Source organism: Drosophila montana, unplaced genomic scaffold (assembly GCF_035044405.1).
Source record: "Drosophila montana isolate Dmon_TW-CO22-7 unplaced genomic scaffold, ASM3504440v1 contig_1083_1, whole genome shotgun sequence".
In the NCBI taxonomy this organism is placed as follows: domain Eukaryota; kingdom Metazoa; phylum Arthropoda; class Insecta; order Diptera; family Drosophilidae; genus Drosophila; species Drosophila montana.
Window position 1 is genome coordinate 1,022,789 of NW_026996074.1, and position 14,299 is coordinate 1,037,087.

Genomic DNA, 14,299 nt, shown 5'->3' on the forward strand with positions numbered 1-14,299 from the left:
TACATACATACAGTAAACATTTAGGCATCATATGTAAAATGTATATTATATTTATGTGCGTATCAATATTTTAATACAGACGTGATTCTAGGGTCGAGAGCTGAGAGTCAAGAGTTGAGAATTGAGAGTGGCGCGTTTAATAACATTTACAATTAGATTAACACAAAACACTTTTCATTTATGTCTTTGTACAAAATGAGCGCAATTAAAAGCGGAGCATTCAATTAACAGGCAGTTGGCAGGAGGGGGCAAGGGGTCACGCAGGCAAATGTAATCGATGCAACAAGACAACAATTAGATTCGGCTAAAAATATGCATGAGAATGTTAATATTTGTGTGTTTTTTGTTTGAAAAAAAACTAGACAACAACAAGATGACTCATTGGAATGTGTAAGTTATGAAAGCTGACAAAAAACAGTCAGAAAAATATCATCAGTAAAGTAAATTGATTTTTGTATGGATACAGTTAACAAATTTAGAAGACAAAAACAAGGTTATGAAGAAACGTCGATCGTGGTCCATATGATATGTAAGAATGCAACTTCAGCAAACAATTTTAAATTCACCATCTAATTTAAGAAATAATTTAGCTTTATTAGTTGTACAGATGTAACGGAAATCAACTGTTCGGATTGATTAGTCATTGCATATACACGCAAATAGTCGTACAATTCGTGATAGACGCCTATTTTAAGTATATAATCAGTATGTTTATCTATAGACTTCTTTATACATAAACTTCAAAGAAGTATTTTTGCTGACCATTTGTGCACCGTTTTCCGTTCAGGTTGGCAAAAGATTAAGCTTCCAATCTTACAAAAAACCCACTAATCATTCTGTCGGTCAGCACAAACATTTTTGTATATATAGAAGTAAGATAAATAAGTAGATATTCGATACATTTCGCAGAAGGACAAAGTAAAATTTTCCGATTTGTGTATATACTACTATACTATATAATATAATATGTACTATATTTCTTATGTCTATTACATGTATAATTTGTCGAATGGTTTTGTACATATGTACTTAAACATATGTACATGATTTCGTTACATAAAACAATATTAGTACAAGTATGTCATAATGTCATGAATGCGGCCAAAGCAGCCATGGCCTATAGACCATAGACCTATCTTTCAATAGTTTTGCAACCCTCAAATTTATTAATTCGATGCACGCGGCAATGAAAATTATAACTTGCAACTCAATTATGGATGAGTTGGTTTTTATGATTTCATTGGTAATTAAATATGCGCCAAGACAATACAAGAAAAACAACAACATCAACAACGGCAACGGCAACACCAACAAAAAGTGACGCGCATTTATTTGTTTAAAATGGCATTTAATTATACAAATATTGTGATCGTGCTTGTTGTTGTTGTTGCTGCTATGGCTACGGGCGAGTGCGGGCATCGCATTATATGTGCTCGATGGTATGTGTGTGCGTGCGCGAGTGTGTGTGCGCAAATATAAGTGTATCTGATTTGACTGCAAACGACCTTGACCATTAAATAAATTTTAGTCTGCTAAGCAGCAACTGCAAAGCAAAATAAGCAATAAATCGACGAGATGGCAACGCTACAAAACAGCAACAACACTAACACAGTAGCAACAATAACAGCTACACGAGGTGCACAGACAAGACATTTCTGTATGCAAGCAGGCCGAAAGAATCTACACAACGCCAAATTCGTTCTATAGATACTTTTTGCATATACACTCGTACATTGTTCTGGTGTTTTCTCTTTATTTTATAGAACCTGTCATGATGGCAAAAAACAAAAACAAATTTGCATTCACTGAAGAAATTAGTAATCAACGAGAAAAAAATGTTTAAGCAGCAGATGCCGCAAAACAAGTTCCTAGCTTAGAGAAGGTTTCGGCTCTGAGAATATAGGAGCGAGGGACAAGTAACGAGAACCTGTTACTTTTGCGCGATTAGTAATTTAGTATTTCAATCAAATAAATTAATGATTTGCTAGAAAATTTCCGCTTAATATGTCGAGGTGATTCAAAATGGCGATAAATTCGTTTTCTTAAACAAAGCCAGAAAACCAAATGAAAAACTTGGCAATGTGAACGCAACTGTCATTTAGCGGAAATCCCCGCAACCCTCTTACCATTGCAACACAAAACACTCGACTTTTTAGTTAGGGTGTGCGTTGAGTCCTTGAAATTTAATTTTTAAATAAATAAATCGAAAATAAAACCTTATATATATGACGAGAATGCTAGACTGTTAGATGAGCTAAAATTTTGTAGCTATAAAACAGTTTTGTGCATTATTTTTAGGTTTCTGGACATCTTTATTTATTCGAAAGCCAGTCTAAAAGTTCTTCTTCTTCTTCTTCTTTGACTCACTTAAGCCATGGCTAATTATAGCTATTTATAAAGCCCAAGTGTTATTAAAATAATTGGCACAAATTAAAATATTAACTCTTCGTTTGCCCCGAAATATATCAGAATATATATATTTCTATATGTATCAATTATATCAGGAAAATGCTGAAGACTGGTCTCGGCATACGGCTGATTAGAGAGGAAGGCGAACATGTCGTCGCTGTCGTTGCCATCGTCCCCAACGTCACTGATGCACTCAAGCCGAAAATGTGTTAATGATGATGGATACCATGCAGCTGCTGCTTTGGGGCCTTTTCATAATAAAGAATTTTTTTCAATCAGAGCGAGGATTTTTGATTGCGGTTAAAAATTAAAAGCGGATTCCTAATAAATTTTTTAAAATTATTATTGCATTATCTTAAGGTTAATAGCTGATAAAAGGTACAAAATAGTGAGAACCACATATAAGATGTCTATGATAATATGACACGTTTTTTGTTCGGCTAATCTAAAACCGGAATGTTGTAAAATCTTTTGTAAGACTGTTGTCTTTTAACAAACGGCTGAATGGCATTGTCAATGTTGTATACAGACGTAATACTTTAACAAATGTGTCTTTCATTTGCTAAATATATTTATTAAAGTTAGGTCACGGATGTTTCAAAAATATTTGTCAAGGTGACAAATCATTTCATATACATATTAATAAACAAACTCAAATTTGAATGTACAATGACATATAACTAGTTAATGCACCTAATGAATAAAAAGCAATTATTTTTCAATAGCAACAAAAACTTGATTTTGATATATCACGGTTGGCGCTCATGAAGCTTAAGCTTTGAATAGGTTGAACTTGTTTCCAACTGAAAAGCGCTCACTACTAAGCTGAAAGCAAACTGAGCCCCCTGTGCAAAGCTAACAAAATGAATATATATATAATATAGAATATAGAATATATATGCATATATATATATATATATATATATATATATACTTATACATATGTAAAAAATATGCTCGCTTATAACACACATCCCTCAGACACATAAAACAAATTCAATCTTATCTCGAAGTCGCAGAACTTATCAGAACAGCGGAGCCGATAAGGTTTTCATATTATTTTTATATATAAGCAGTGCTTTTTTATTTTTACTTATGTGTTCGCTGATAAGGCGAAGTAGCAGACGGACAAAAAACAACAGCCAGCCAAAAAATACCAGAAACGAGAGCCTAAAATGGCCACAGAAATTTTATAAATGTGAGAATGAAAATTAAGCAAAAGTAAATCCCACAAATCAAGTGAAGTTACTTAGTTGCACATTCAGTGGGTTTCAGTTCCCCCACCCCAGTCACCCTATCAATAAAATGATTTGGCTCAAGCTGTTGCTTAATTAAATGGTATGCTTGCAGCCTGATAAGAGTTTCTTTAACACTTTATGCTTTTGTGTAGATTGCGGCGCCGCAATCGCATGAACCACTCCACACTCCAACTGCGGGCCGCCACTTGGAGCTCATTTAACAAATTGTTAGCGTTAAAAATTGCCCAAAAAAACACTTGGCGCACTCACATCAATGTATTTTTTGGATTCTTTTTTATATGTTGTCTTTTTTTCGAATTTAGCTGCACAGCACACTTGAAAATACTTTATGTCCGCATAAGTAAAAAGTTCTCAGCCAGCGAGCTCGTAGCTGTGCGAGTACGTGAAAATCAAATACAACTAAATTCAAAAACTGAAAACAATTAAAAACGAAATGAATTTCAAGCGAACGTCACACACATACACACACACACACACACACACACACACACACACACACACATACACACATACACACAGACACATATACACACTCGCACTCACACAAATGCACACATGCACACTAAAGTATCTACGAATTTCAAGCGTTTGCCGAGGGCAAGAGCAGTGAAGAGAGAAATAGAGAGTGTATGGAGGAGAGAGAACAAGAGAGTGAGTGAGAGAGAGCATTGCTGCTGTTGTTGGTATATCTTTTATATACTTTTTCTAAAAACTTTTTGACTGTTTGCAAGTGTTTGCTCAGCCGCTCTCACAAGTGAGCATTTTAGTTTAAGTGTGAGTGTGTGTTTGTGTGTATTTACATTGTTATCAGTAAATAGTTTTTATTATGACTGTCTTCACTGGCTGCTCAGTTGCTTTATTATTGTTTGTGTTTTCTTGTCGTTGATAAGCGCACATCGAGTGAGTGCATCAATACATACAAACATAAGTATTTAGCAATAGTTAGTAAGCACACAATTGCCTGCCTGCCATTATTCGCATTGATATGCAATTGCCACAACTTTAGATACTAATCTACAGCCATAAGTCACTTGACAGAAACAAACTGAAACAGCCGCAGAACGGATGCCCATTTGTAAGAAGATTGTTTTGTTTGTCCATTTGGTCTCATTTATCGCCTTTTCTAAGGCTGAACAAATCTGCTGACAGCGGCTGTTAATGCTGCCATCGTATCTTTTTCTAAGCGGCTGTATCTTTTATCTCCACACTTTGACAAACATCATGTGCGATAAATCGTGCTGTCTGTGGCTTTTCATCAGCACAGGGCAACCGAATTACAAAGGATACACACACTTGGACAATCGTTTGACTAATGCTCTTAGGTCCTCTTTTACAGTATGTATATCGGCCTGGTTTATGTTTGTTAAGACCTGTTCAAAAATACAAATTTTCAAATATTATGGACTATTTTATCTGCTTTAGCTGTTCCGTATATAATATATGTTTGGGGTAACGCTCATATGTACATGTATATACATAGAATCACCAACCTAAATGCAGTATTTATTTCTATTGAATCTTCCACAAGATCAATGTACCAGGATTCTTGAATTTAAATTTGCGAACCAATTAGTTGAATGTTTTAGAAAACAATAAAATCTATCCGTATTGTTGTCTTGAATAATAAGTAATTGTCCTCACAAGTTGCCAGCGTTAAGCAATAGTAAAAATAAATGTTTTTCGCCCATTTTATTTCGGTGCATACTTTTGAGCTTGCTCAAACTTAAACTTTACCCTACCGAAAGTTTTCGTGGGTGATCAAATCGGAGCCACAAATACTGCATAAAGCAATAAGCCGAGCGAGTACCAAATAATTTCCCCTAATGGATAGTTGTAGCTCGGAAAATGGATGAGAGCAGGGCAATGTAACAGAAGCCAGAGGAATAAAAGAAATACAATATACAAAAAGAAAATAAAACACACGCTATTATAACAACAGCCGTAACCAATGAAAATGGGACAACAAAATGCGAACACACATAGTTAAATTAACAATGGAAACGAATCGAGCCGAGCAAGTTGTGAATCCAGTGCTGCCGGGCCAGTAGATAACTGGCAGCGCCGAGCTGGGCCGGGATTCAGTAAGCTTTGTGAGCTGCCAGTGGCTCAGGGAAGTGGAAGTAGCGCCAGAGCGGAAGTTGCCATCGACATGAAGGTGCATAACAAAAACGCAAATGTCATACGGTTAAGCGTCAATCGCTTGTGCTGGCCCACAGGACATTTTGGTGTTTGACATTTAGTAAGGCATATTTTAATATTGGTACCGCTGGCAAGGACACTGCCTACAAAAGGTAAGCACTTCAGAAACCTAAAAGGGCGCCAAGTATGAATGGGTTCGCGAGAATAATGCGAAATGGATGCCACCAGGAAAACGACGTAGGGGCAGGTGGCCAGGAGACGACCTCTATTACATTATCGACTCCCGTTCGTGGGTTTAAAACTTGAAATACTTCTGTTTGTATTTTTTACCTTCGTCCAGTGTTCTGGGCCCTAGCTAATCCAACTCGCATTTGTAAACAGTTGTTCTTGTTTATCGTGCTGCTGACTCGCATGTTGCATGAAAAATGAAAGCGAAAATCAATAAAGGAAGCACGCGATATGAAATTACCAACGCCCACTGACCCCCAGTTAAAAGTAGCAATTCCCATGGATGGATTGGAGGAGGTTTCGTCAACAATGAAGGGTACTCTGACTCTGAAGGCTTGTGTGTGTCTGTGTGTGAGTGTGTGTTTGTGTTTATAAATAATTACACAGGGTATAGTATCAACGCGTCGACATCTATTCAAGAAATATAAGTGACCGAAATCACGCCCCTACTTCCCCTTTTCTTCCCACAGCTCAGGCCAGGTCCAGCTCCTTCAGTTTGAGTGCTTGTATGCAAATGCCGAGTAGTGCTTCGCGGCATCCCTCTTTACCATTGCATCCTTTGTGCACATAATTTATGCTCATTGTTAGCCGTTATTCGCAGCAGAGACTGCGGCATATTTGCTGTCATTACGGCGTACACTTATATCATTTTTTATTTTTATTTGGTTTTTGTTTTGAGGGTTACAGCTTATGACCGAGAAGCAACGAATGGGGTAAGCGGCTTTATCAGCTCTGCTGCTCGACTACTTGGTTTCCATGGATTTTGGCTTTAGATTTCGTTGACTCGGCTCAGAGATCTTTTGTTTTACATGCAGATATGTGTGTGTAGTCGGTGTGTACTTGTCGCTTGTTATAAATATTATATTGCTTGCACTGTTTGTGTCGGCGCGGCATAAAAGGCGCCGGCAGGGACTTTTCAGCTGTTTGGTAGCCAAATTATAAATTTTAATAAGCTTATATAATTAGAATTTAACACTAAGCACTGGTTGTCTGATGCATGTACCCTGATGTTGCCACCATATAACGTATACGCCACGCCCTCTCTCCCGCAGCATGTGCTACTAATAAATAGAAAATATACATACGCTTTTTAACTTGTTACATAATTGTCTACATATTTGTATATTCTCTAAACGCAGCTCCAAAATAAACCTAACAAACATGTTCGAATTTCGAGCTGTTCGTTTACCCTAAATAGGTGAAGGTTACCCCACGTAATAATTTAAAAATAAATAAAAGCACAACAACAACTAGCCAAGCATATTGAAAGCACGCTCTGGCCAATGCTATAAAAAACCAAGCAACAAAAAGAACGAGCTACAACTAAATTAATAAAACATATTCAAGGTGCGAGAAATGTGCAGTGGCAACAGCAAAATGCTGGGGCTAGCAAAATTCTGCAAGAGAGCATCACGAGGCATCGCGAGAGAGATAGATAGAGAGAGAGAGAGAGAGAGGGGGAAGAAAATGAGAAAATACGAGAGAGTACGATTGAGCGCAACATGCACATTGTCAGCTGCATTGGGCTGAGCGTTGGAGCTGGCTATGCCGCCTCCACGTCATGGAAACTAAATCAAAAGCGCACAATTAGGCCAAACGAGTGCCTCAGCGTCGATGTAGGGAGGCGGACAATTAACATGCAGCCAGCTATGTCTGTGTGTGTGTGTGTGTGTGTGTGTGTGTGTGTGTGTGTGTGTTCGTGTCTGTGTGCCTGCGCTGTATGCAAATTTGTGTGGCAAGTTGCGGGCGAGTACAGACCAGCGCAAACTATGTCGCTGGGTCGCTCGTCCAACGTCGCGCGTGTGTGTGTGTGTGGCGGTGAGTGTGTTTGTTGTTGTTTTTGTTATTGTTGGCAGGTGCCTATCCAAGCAGCAGCAGTTCTAAATAAAAGGTGCGTCAATAATTTATCCATAAATAAATCAGCAAAGCGAAAAGGCAGTCAAATGACAACATCAACAAGAACAACTAATTGAGTGCGGCATGGGGCCGAGACAAGTAAACAAGTGGAAGGACTCTCCTTTCGTTCTAATCATGTCTACTTGTGTGGCTGCTCTTGAGAACTGGCGCGACAGTGTGCTATTTGTGTAATTTTGTTCTATTGGGGCTCTTATTAGAGACGACGTGAAAACCTACAGAGGAGCTAGCCCATTAAAGTGATCAATTTGAAAATGTGCTTAATCCGGCTTTAAAGCTATATTAAAATAGCCATTTGACTGCTAGAATTCGCTCACTCTTATTTTATTATTTCACTTATAAAAATTCGCACGAGTTCCGTTTTTTAAGATGTTATCCTTGACTCCAAGTGTATTCATTATCATATACAAAGGATAATATATGTATGGAATCAGTATTAGCAATCCTATTACTTATTCGTACGTCAAGAAAGTTAATGTTTATTTGTTTTTGGTCGTGCTTCTGACTAGACTATTATACAATATATATATGATATATAGTAATATCCGGTTTTCCAAATAAATGTGCATTTATATCTAAAAGTAAGTATTAGCTAATATATCAACGAATTCTGGGACAAATTGTGGTAGCAGCTGCTCCATTAGCTCCTTTGGCGCTCAGCTGACGCATTAAGCACGCCGCACAATTAGGCACAGTAGGGCGGAGAGGGCGAGGAGTGCAAAGAGAAACATAGTTTTGTCAACACCATTGCCTAGATACCACTGCTCATGCAAACTAATACAAAACTCGATTACACTCCCCTGTTGGGTGACCCAACAATACTTAACATAGGATTCGCAGGGTATGTACAACGATACGGAAGCGCGTAACAGAACAACCATTTATCGTTGGAGGCATGTATGCACGGCGATCATTATGGATATGGATATTGGATATGCCCCTTATTTAAACTTGGCTTTACCTAATGCTCGTATTGCTGTTTTTTTAGCGTCTTTGTGTGTTGTTTATGCTATTATGGCATTTCGATTAAGTTAACAGAACACCCAGACTTAAATCAATAATTTTAAAAAACACAATTCATTTTCAAGTTCAACAAACATATGTACATACAATCAAAGATGGGAAGTGTTTCATAAACATACTATTTATTCGTCATATGTCAGGTCAAAATAAATCACAGAACAATTTATGAATTACCATTAAATGTTAGATGTCCAATTAGGAAGCTTTTGGAAAATTCTAATAATTATTAGATTGATCAAGATTATAATCAGATTCCTCTGGTTTCTTAGTTAGTTGGATTCAAACCTTAAATATGACTTTGCCTAAATCATATCCCAATAAGTATTGTGATGTACATGTTTGTATTTCGTTTGTTGTTTGTTATAAATAATCATCGCAAGGCTGTTCAAATTGTAAGGGCAAATTGTTTAATTCTGTTTAATGCAAATTCGATTTATTTATTAAAACTTCAGAGTGTTTCTCGACCTGCCCGCCAAAACCTGCACCGTGCGACCCGAGCTAGCTACGAAGCAGCTCTTCACACACACACACATACTCCGGCTCGGGCAATCAGTAGAGAGTCGGAATCGCCAGTTGGCTCTCACTGTTGCAATTATGCCAAATAGGTTAACAGCCGTTTCGTGCCTTTTGCTCGAATTTTTGGTGTGTTGCTTTGCTTGTTTACATAAGCCTTTTCTCATTTCGTTTTTTTTTATTTACCTTTGCCCCACTGTGCCTACGGTTGGCTGTCCGTGCGAATAGGCTTGCTTCGTTCGGCAACGTTTACCCCAGATATTACTAGGTGCTCCATGAATTGCACAACGGGGCTCAGGAGGATCGGGGAGGATATGTTAGCGGTTGGGCAATGTAAATGAAACGCAACGACAAGCAACGGGCAATTTAATGTCTATTTGCATTCGACAACAACAACTGTGGAAGCAGCAGTAGAAGCAGCTACAGCAGCAACAAAATGTAGAATCAAGAGTCGGAGTCGGCGAATAAACGAGTAAATTAACGAGTAGTAGTTGATATCCCGGTCCGAGTACAGAGAGGCCTGCAGCTCAGCTTGATTAGCTGAGATCGTTTGCACGGAACACATATGTATGTATACACTTTTTATTGCTTTGCAAAATATTAAATAGAAAACTACATTAGACAACAAGTTTCAGCTAGGGAATCAACACCACAACAATGCGCAAAGACGATTGGAATTACTGCATGGCACTTATCAAAAAGATGTGGAATGTCGGGATAAACTACAATCTGTTAAGTATGTAAGTAAGTTTAACTATTACACAAGGCAGTAATAAAGAAAATAATTGAATATTGAACTTATGCTTACATATACTTAGTATGTACATATTTTATGTTCACATAAATATATTCACCTTTCTGCAAGGAGTCGTGCATACAGCTGCAATTAATTGAGTGCGGGGCTATATTTACTAGTATATATGCTGTTATTGTATTCGTTATATCGTATTTTATTATATTAGGATTTCAGTTGTTAACGTGTACACTTTTGTATAATTATATTAAATATTCTGCTTTTATTTCTTATAAATTACATACGACACTCAAATGTTGTTGTTTCTGTTGTTATTGCTGCTGCTTTCTCAAATTTGTTGATGCTCTTCTCGTTTTTTTTTTTCAGTTGTTGTTGTCGTTATTTTAGTTGCTTCGTTTGCTTTAATACGTGTTATATAAACACAAAATACACAGACACAAACACACTTAATAGTTCGCGTTAATTTTAATGCGAGAATTAAATTTGCTTTCATAGAAATTTTGAAAATAACGAAGACATCACTTTAAGCGCCCTGGTATCGATCTAAAGAGAATCGAGCACAATTGCAACGGGCACTTCTTTACCACTGTATGTATGTATGTATGTATGCATGTATGTATTGTTTATCTATATATATATATATATATATATATATGTATATATAGATAAACTTGTGTATATATATATATATATATATATATATATATATATATGTATATATATGTACGTATGAATGTATATAATGTATATGGAAGTGCTATAATTTAAAATAATATCTACACATACACATGTATATTTCCTTTTCCACAGTTACTCTGCGTATGCGTCACGCGCCGCTTTGCGTGTTCGTCTTCGCCTCACGTTTGTTTCTAACGCAAAAATTGGTCGACTGTCGATGCCGATGAATTCGGTGCCGTTGCCATTAGCGCCCTTCACGGACCTGCGCAATGAGGTGCCTTCTCTTTAGGCTCAGCATACAGCGGAATGTGGTGGCGTGAAGGCCCCTGTCAGCGAGCGCATTTTTATTCAAGCTGACTTGCTTGTAGCTTTCCCTGTGCTTTTCTTTAAATAAATCAATCAAGTCAACAATTGTACAACCGAACAAATATCGACGCATTGGCAAGTTCTATAAGTGCAATTCAATCGTTCAGCCGCCGAGTGGCCTTGTGTACGATAATATTCAATTCTTCACTAGCCTTTGGGTTGATTCTTCTCCCAATATATCATTAAAAAAAATAAAAGGTTTAGAGGAGAGAGCAAAACAAATGTAATCAAAAAACAATATACAAAGCGCGCACATACGTAAGTCTGAAGGGTAACCTAAATACAAATTGTAACATCCAATGGGCTCAAACTGTAAAAACATTTGTTAGAAACGCTTTAAATTTTGACGCCGACCGTTCGCAAATGTAAAAAAAAAAAATCCTTTAGACAATATTTTATTAATAGTTATTTAAACCAATTGGCGCAAAAAGTTTTCTGCCAGCATCGCTGGACGCACTGCCGCTCTTTCTGCCTCTCAGCAAACACACATTGTACAATTATACAAATGCGTGTGCCACGTACACGTGCCCAACTGATCACATTTTTTGGTGTGTGAGTAGCTGTTGCGTATCCTTTTTCTTGGCGCGCAATTCTGTTTGCCCATTAAATTGTAGAATACTGTCATCCGGAGGCATAGCCTCAAAATTTTGCATTGAATACAATTGAATTGCGTTGTGAGCTGTTTGTTTTAAAATTAATTTCAATTATATTTTGTGTCATGTACTTTTTGTACCCACTCGACAGCGCGCTCTCATCCTAATACTCTCGCTCTCAGTTGCCTACCAGAAGCAGTTGGATTCTATCGCTTTTACTCTCTTGCTCTCTTTCTCTCTCACTCTCTCTGTGCTTGTGTGTTACTCCCTGCCTTTCTTTCACATTGTGTATGCCGTTAGCGCTTATTAGGGCACTAGGTTTTCATGCAAGCCTCGGAAAATTGCTGCACACACACATTTACTAGACAGTTTTGGGGCAACTCTTTTATTTCCTGTGCCCCTAAAGGCTTTCAATAATAATTATAAATTTTTTCATACGATACGTTTGACTAAAGTATTTTGAATGTCTATTGAACACCAAAACCAAATTGCTTATGACATAATTCAACAACTACATACATACACAAATACGTAAATATATTCGTTCGTATGTATTTACACATATATCTGAAATATGTATATAACTAAATGTATTTACATATGTATAAGCTTGTAGAAGAATGCTCTCGCGCCATATGTTTCAAGCGTCTGCTAGAAGCGCTATGAAATATGAAAATCTCGTGTGTTCGCCTACGTAAAAGTGTACGTGAGGGAGCCTAAGTCTAACAATAACGTGAAAAACTCGTTAGCAAACGAACAGAAATCATTTAAATAAAATATATGTATGTAATATAAATATGTGTATGTTTGTAAATTATGTATACGCGCAGTGTGCGCTGCGTTTTATCAGCTTGCAGCCAGAGGAGAGCAAAGAATAGAGAGAGCTGAAGAGAAATAGAGAGTGAGAGCGACTGACTGGTAGAAAAAGCTTTGCCACAGCTCGCACACCTCACAAACACACAGACAGCAAGACTGTAATTGTGTGTGTGCGCGCTGCTACTTTGACACACTTTTATATGACGTCGTTGATTTTAATTTTTCGTTTGTTCGCTCATTTTTTCTGAGCTTATGTCGTTCTTCTTCGGACTTGCCAGATTCTGAATGTTTTTCTGTGTTGCTTTTTGCATGACATTTGACCATTGGAATTAGCTGAGCCGAGTGGCTAAGGCAGCTTGTTGTTGCCAATAATTAACACATGTTGTTCTTGTTGTTGTTGTTGTTAATGTTGGTGGACCAGCTGCTTTCAATAAACAACCAGCCTTATCCTAATGGAAATGTGATTGTTTTGTCAACGATTAGATTTGCAGTGTTAATTTAATTTGTCGAATGGCGGACGCCTTCAAAACTAGTACATTAACATTTTAGTAAATACACACATACCCACAGAGACACACACACACATTCGCTACGTCTTGCTAGGGTGTGAGTATTTATGTAACCAGAATGCCAGGCAAAGGCAAAGCTGGCGAGCAAAGGCACACATAGATACTTTTTGGCATTGAAACAAAACGTAGTTCACAAAAAGCACACAAGAAGCACGCGTGTATACAAGTAAGGGTACACAGATACGCGCACACATCGACAGAAATTAGAAGACGGCATAAAGAACGTAGAAGAAACTAACATGCGACGCATAAACACACTTGCACGCTCAAACACTCATACAAACACGCAAAGAGCTTAGAGAGATACACATGGCAACTTTGAATATTTATATACGTATGTATGTCCGATATACGGAACTAAATTTAATTAAATTTTGTTCAGGCGAACTTTAAAATTCAACAACAACAACAACGACAAAATATCCAAAGCGGTTTGGATTGAACAATTGATAGCACTTTTGTAAATGTTCATTGGATTAGATACTCGATATAAGTATGTACATATGTCGTTTCTGCCGCCTGCGGGCCACTTTAATAAATGTACACACATTATGTATGTCAGTATATATGTATATAGTACGGCAGCACTATTTGTGCCTATTTCGTTGTAATATTGTTATATATGTAGCATATAAACAAAACTCACTGATGACGACGCTCTGACTCTGACTGAACTCAACTGAACTGAACTGGACACTGAACGTGCTCGTCGTATCTAAAAACTGCCTTGGCTTGCTCTACTTACATATGTATGGTTTATCGCTCTTTGACTCTCTCGTATTTTGCTGCTTCTGTTTGTGTTTCTCTGAGTAGCTGAGATTTTCGTACAGAACTTAAAATTCCGATGGTGATGATGGTGGGCCAGTCAGTGGTTGCTCGCAGTAAACACACATACATACATACACGTGCGCACATCAATGCATGTTGTGAGAGCACTGCATATATGTGTGCCTGGCATGTCGTTGTGTGTGTTTCAATTTTGCTTTCGTTGCCCATTTCCAATTGGAGAGCAAGAGCAAAGTGTGTAGCGTTCTCTCA

The 14,299-nt window shown here is 37.5% G+C and overlaps 1 protein-coding gene and 1 long non-coding RNA gene across 12 annotated transcripts in view; one reads left to right on the forward strand and one right to left on the reverse strand.

Annotated features, from left to right (window-relative positions):
- The window catches only part of pasilla (RNA-binding protein Nova-1-like protein passilla), a 31,162-nt gene extending 17,208 nt beyond the window's left edge, over positions 1–13,954 (reverse strand). For 2 of the 8 annotated variants that reach the window (XM_064699641.1, XM_064699625.1), the window contains exon 1: positions 11,026–11,044. In XM_064699641.1, coding sequence (XP_064555711.1) covers positions 11,026–11,029 — 4 coding nt within the window. In that variant the 5' untranslated portion in view covers positions 11,030–11,044. Of the gene's footprint in view, positions 1–10,339; positions 10,366–11,025; positions 11,045–13,907 lie in introns of those variants that run through there. The other 6 variants (XM_064699648.1, XM_064699573.1, XM_064699581.1 and 3 more) reach the window with 6 other exon arrangements.
- On the forward strand, positions 9,492–11,578 carry LOC135440470 (uncharacterized). Of its 4 annotated transcripts, none has more exons than XR_010438307.1 (4): positions 9,492–9,614; positions 9,744–10,052; positions 10,107–10,225; positions 11,050–11,578. It is a non-coding gene; the product is annotated as an uncharacterized LOC135440470 (long non-coding RNA). The 4 variants fall into 4 exon arrangements; XR_010438309.1 differs by having other exon boundaries at positions 9,516–9,614; positions 9,714–10,056; XR_010438306.1 differs by having other exon boundaries at positions 9,516–9,614; positions 9,714–10,052.
- Positions 13,955–14,299: the final 345 nt, after the last annotated feature.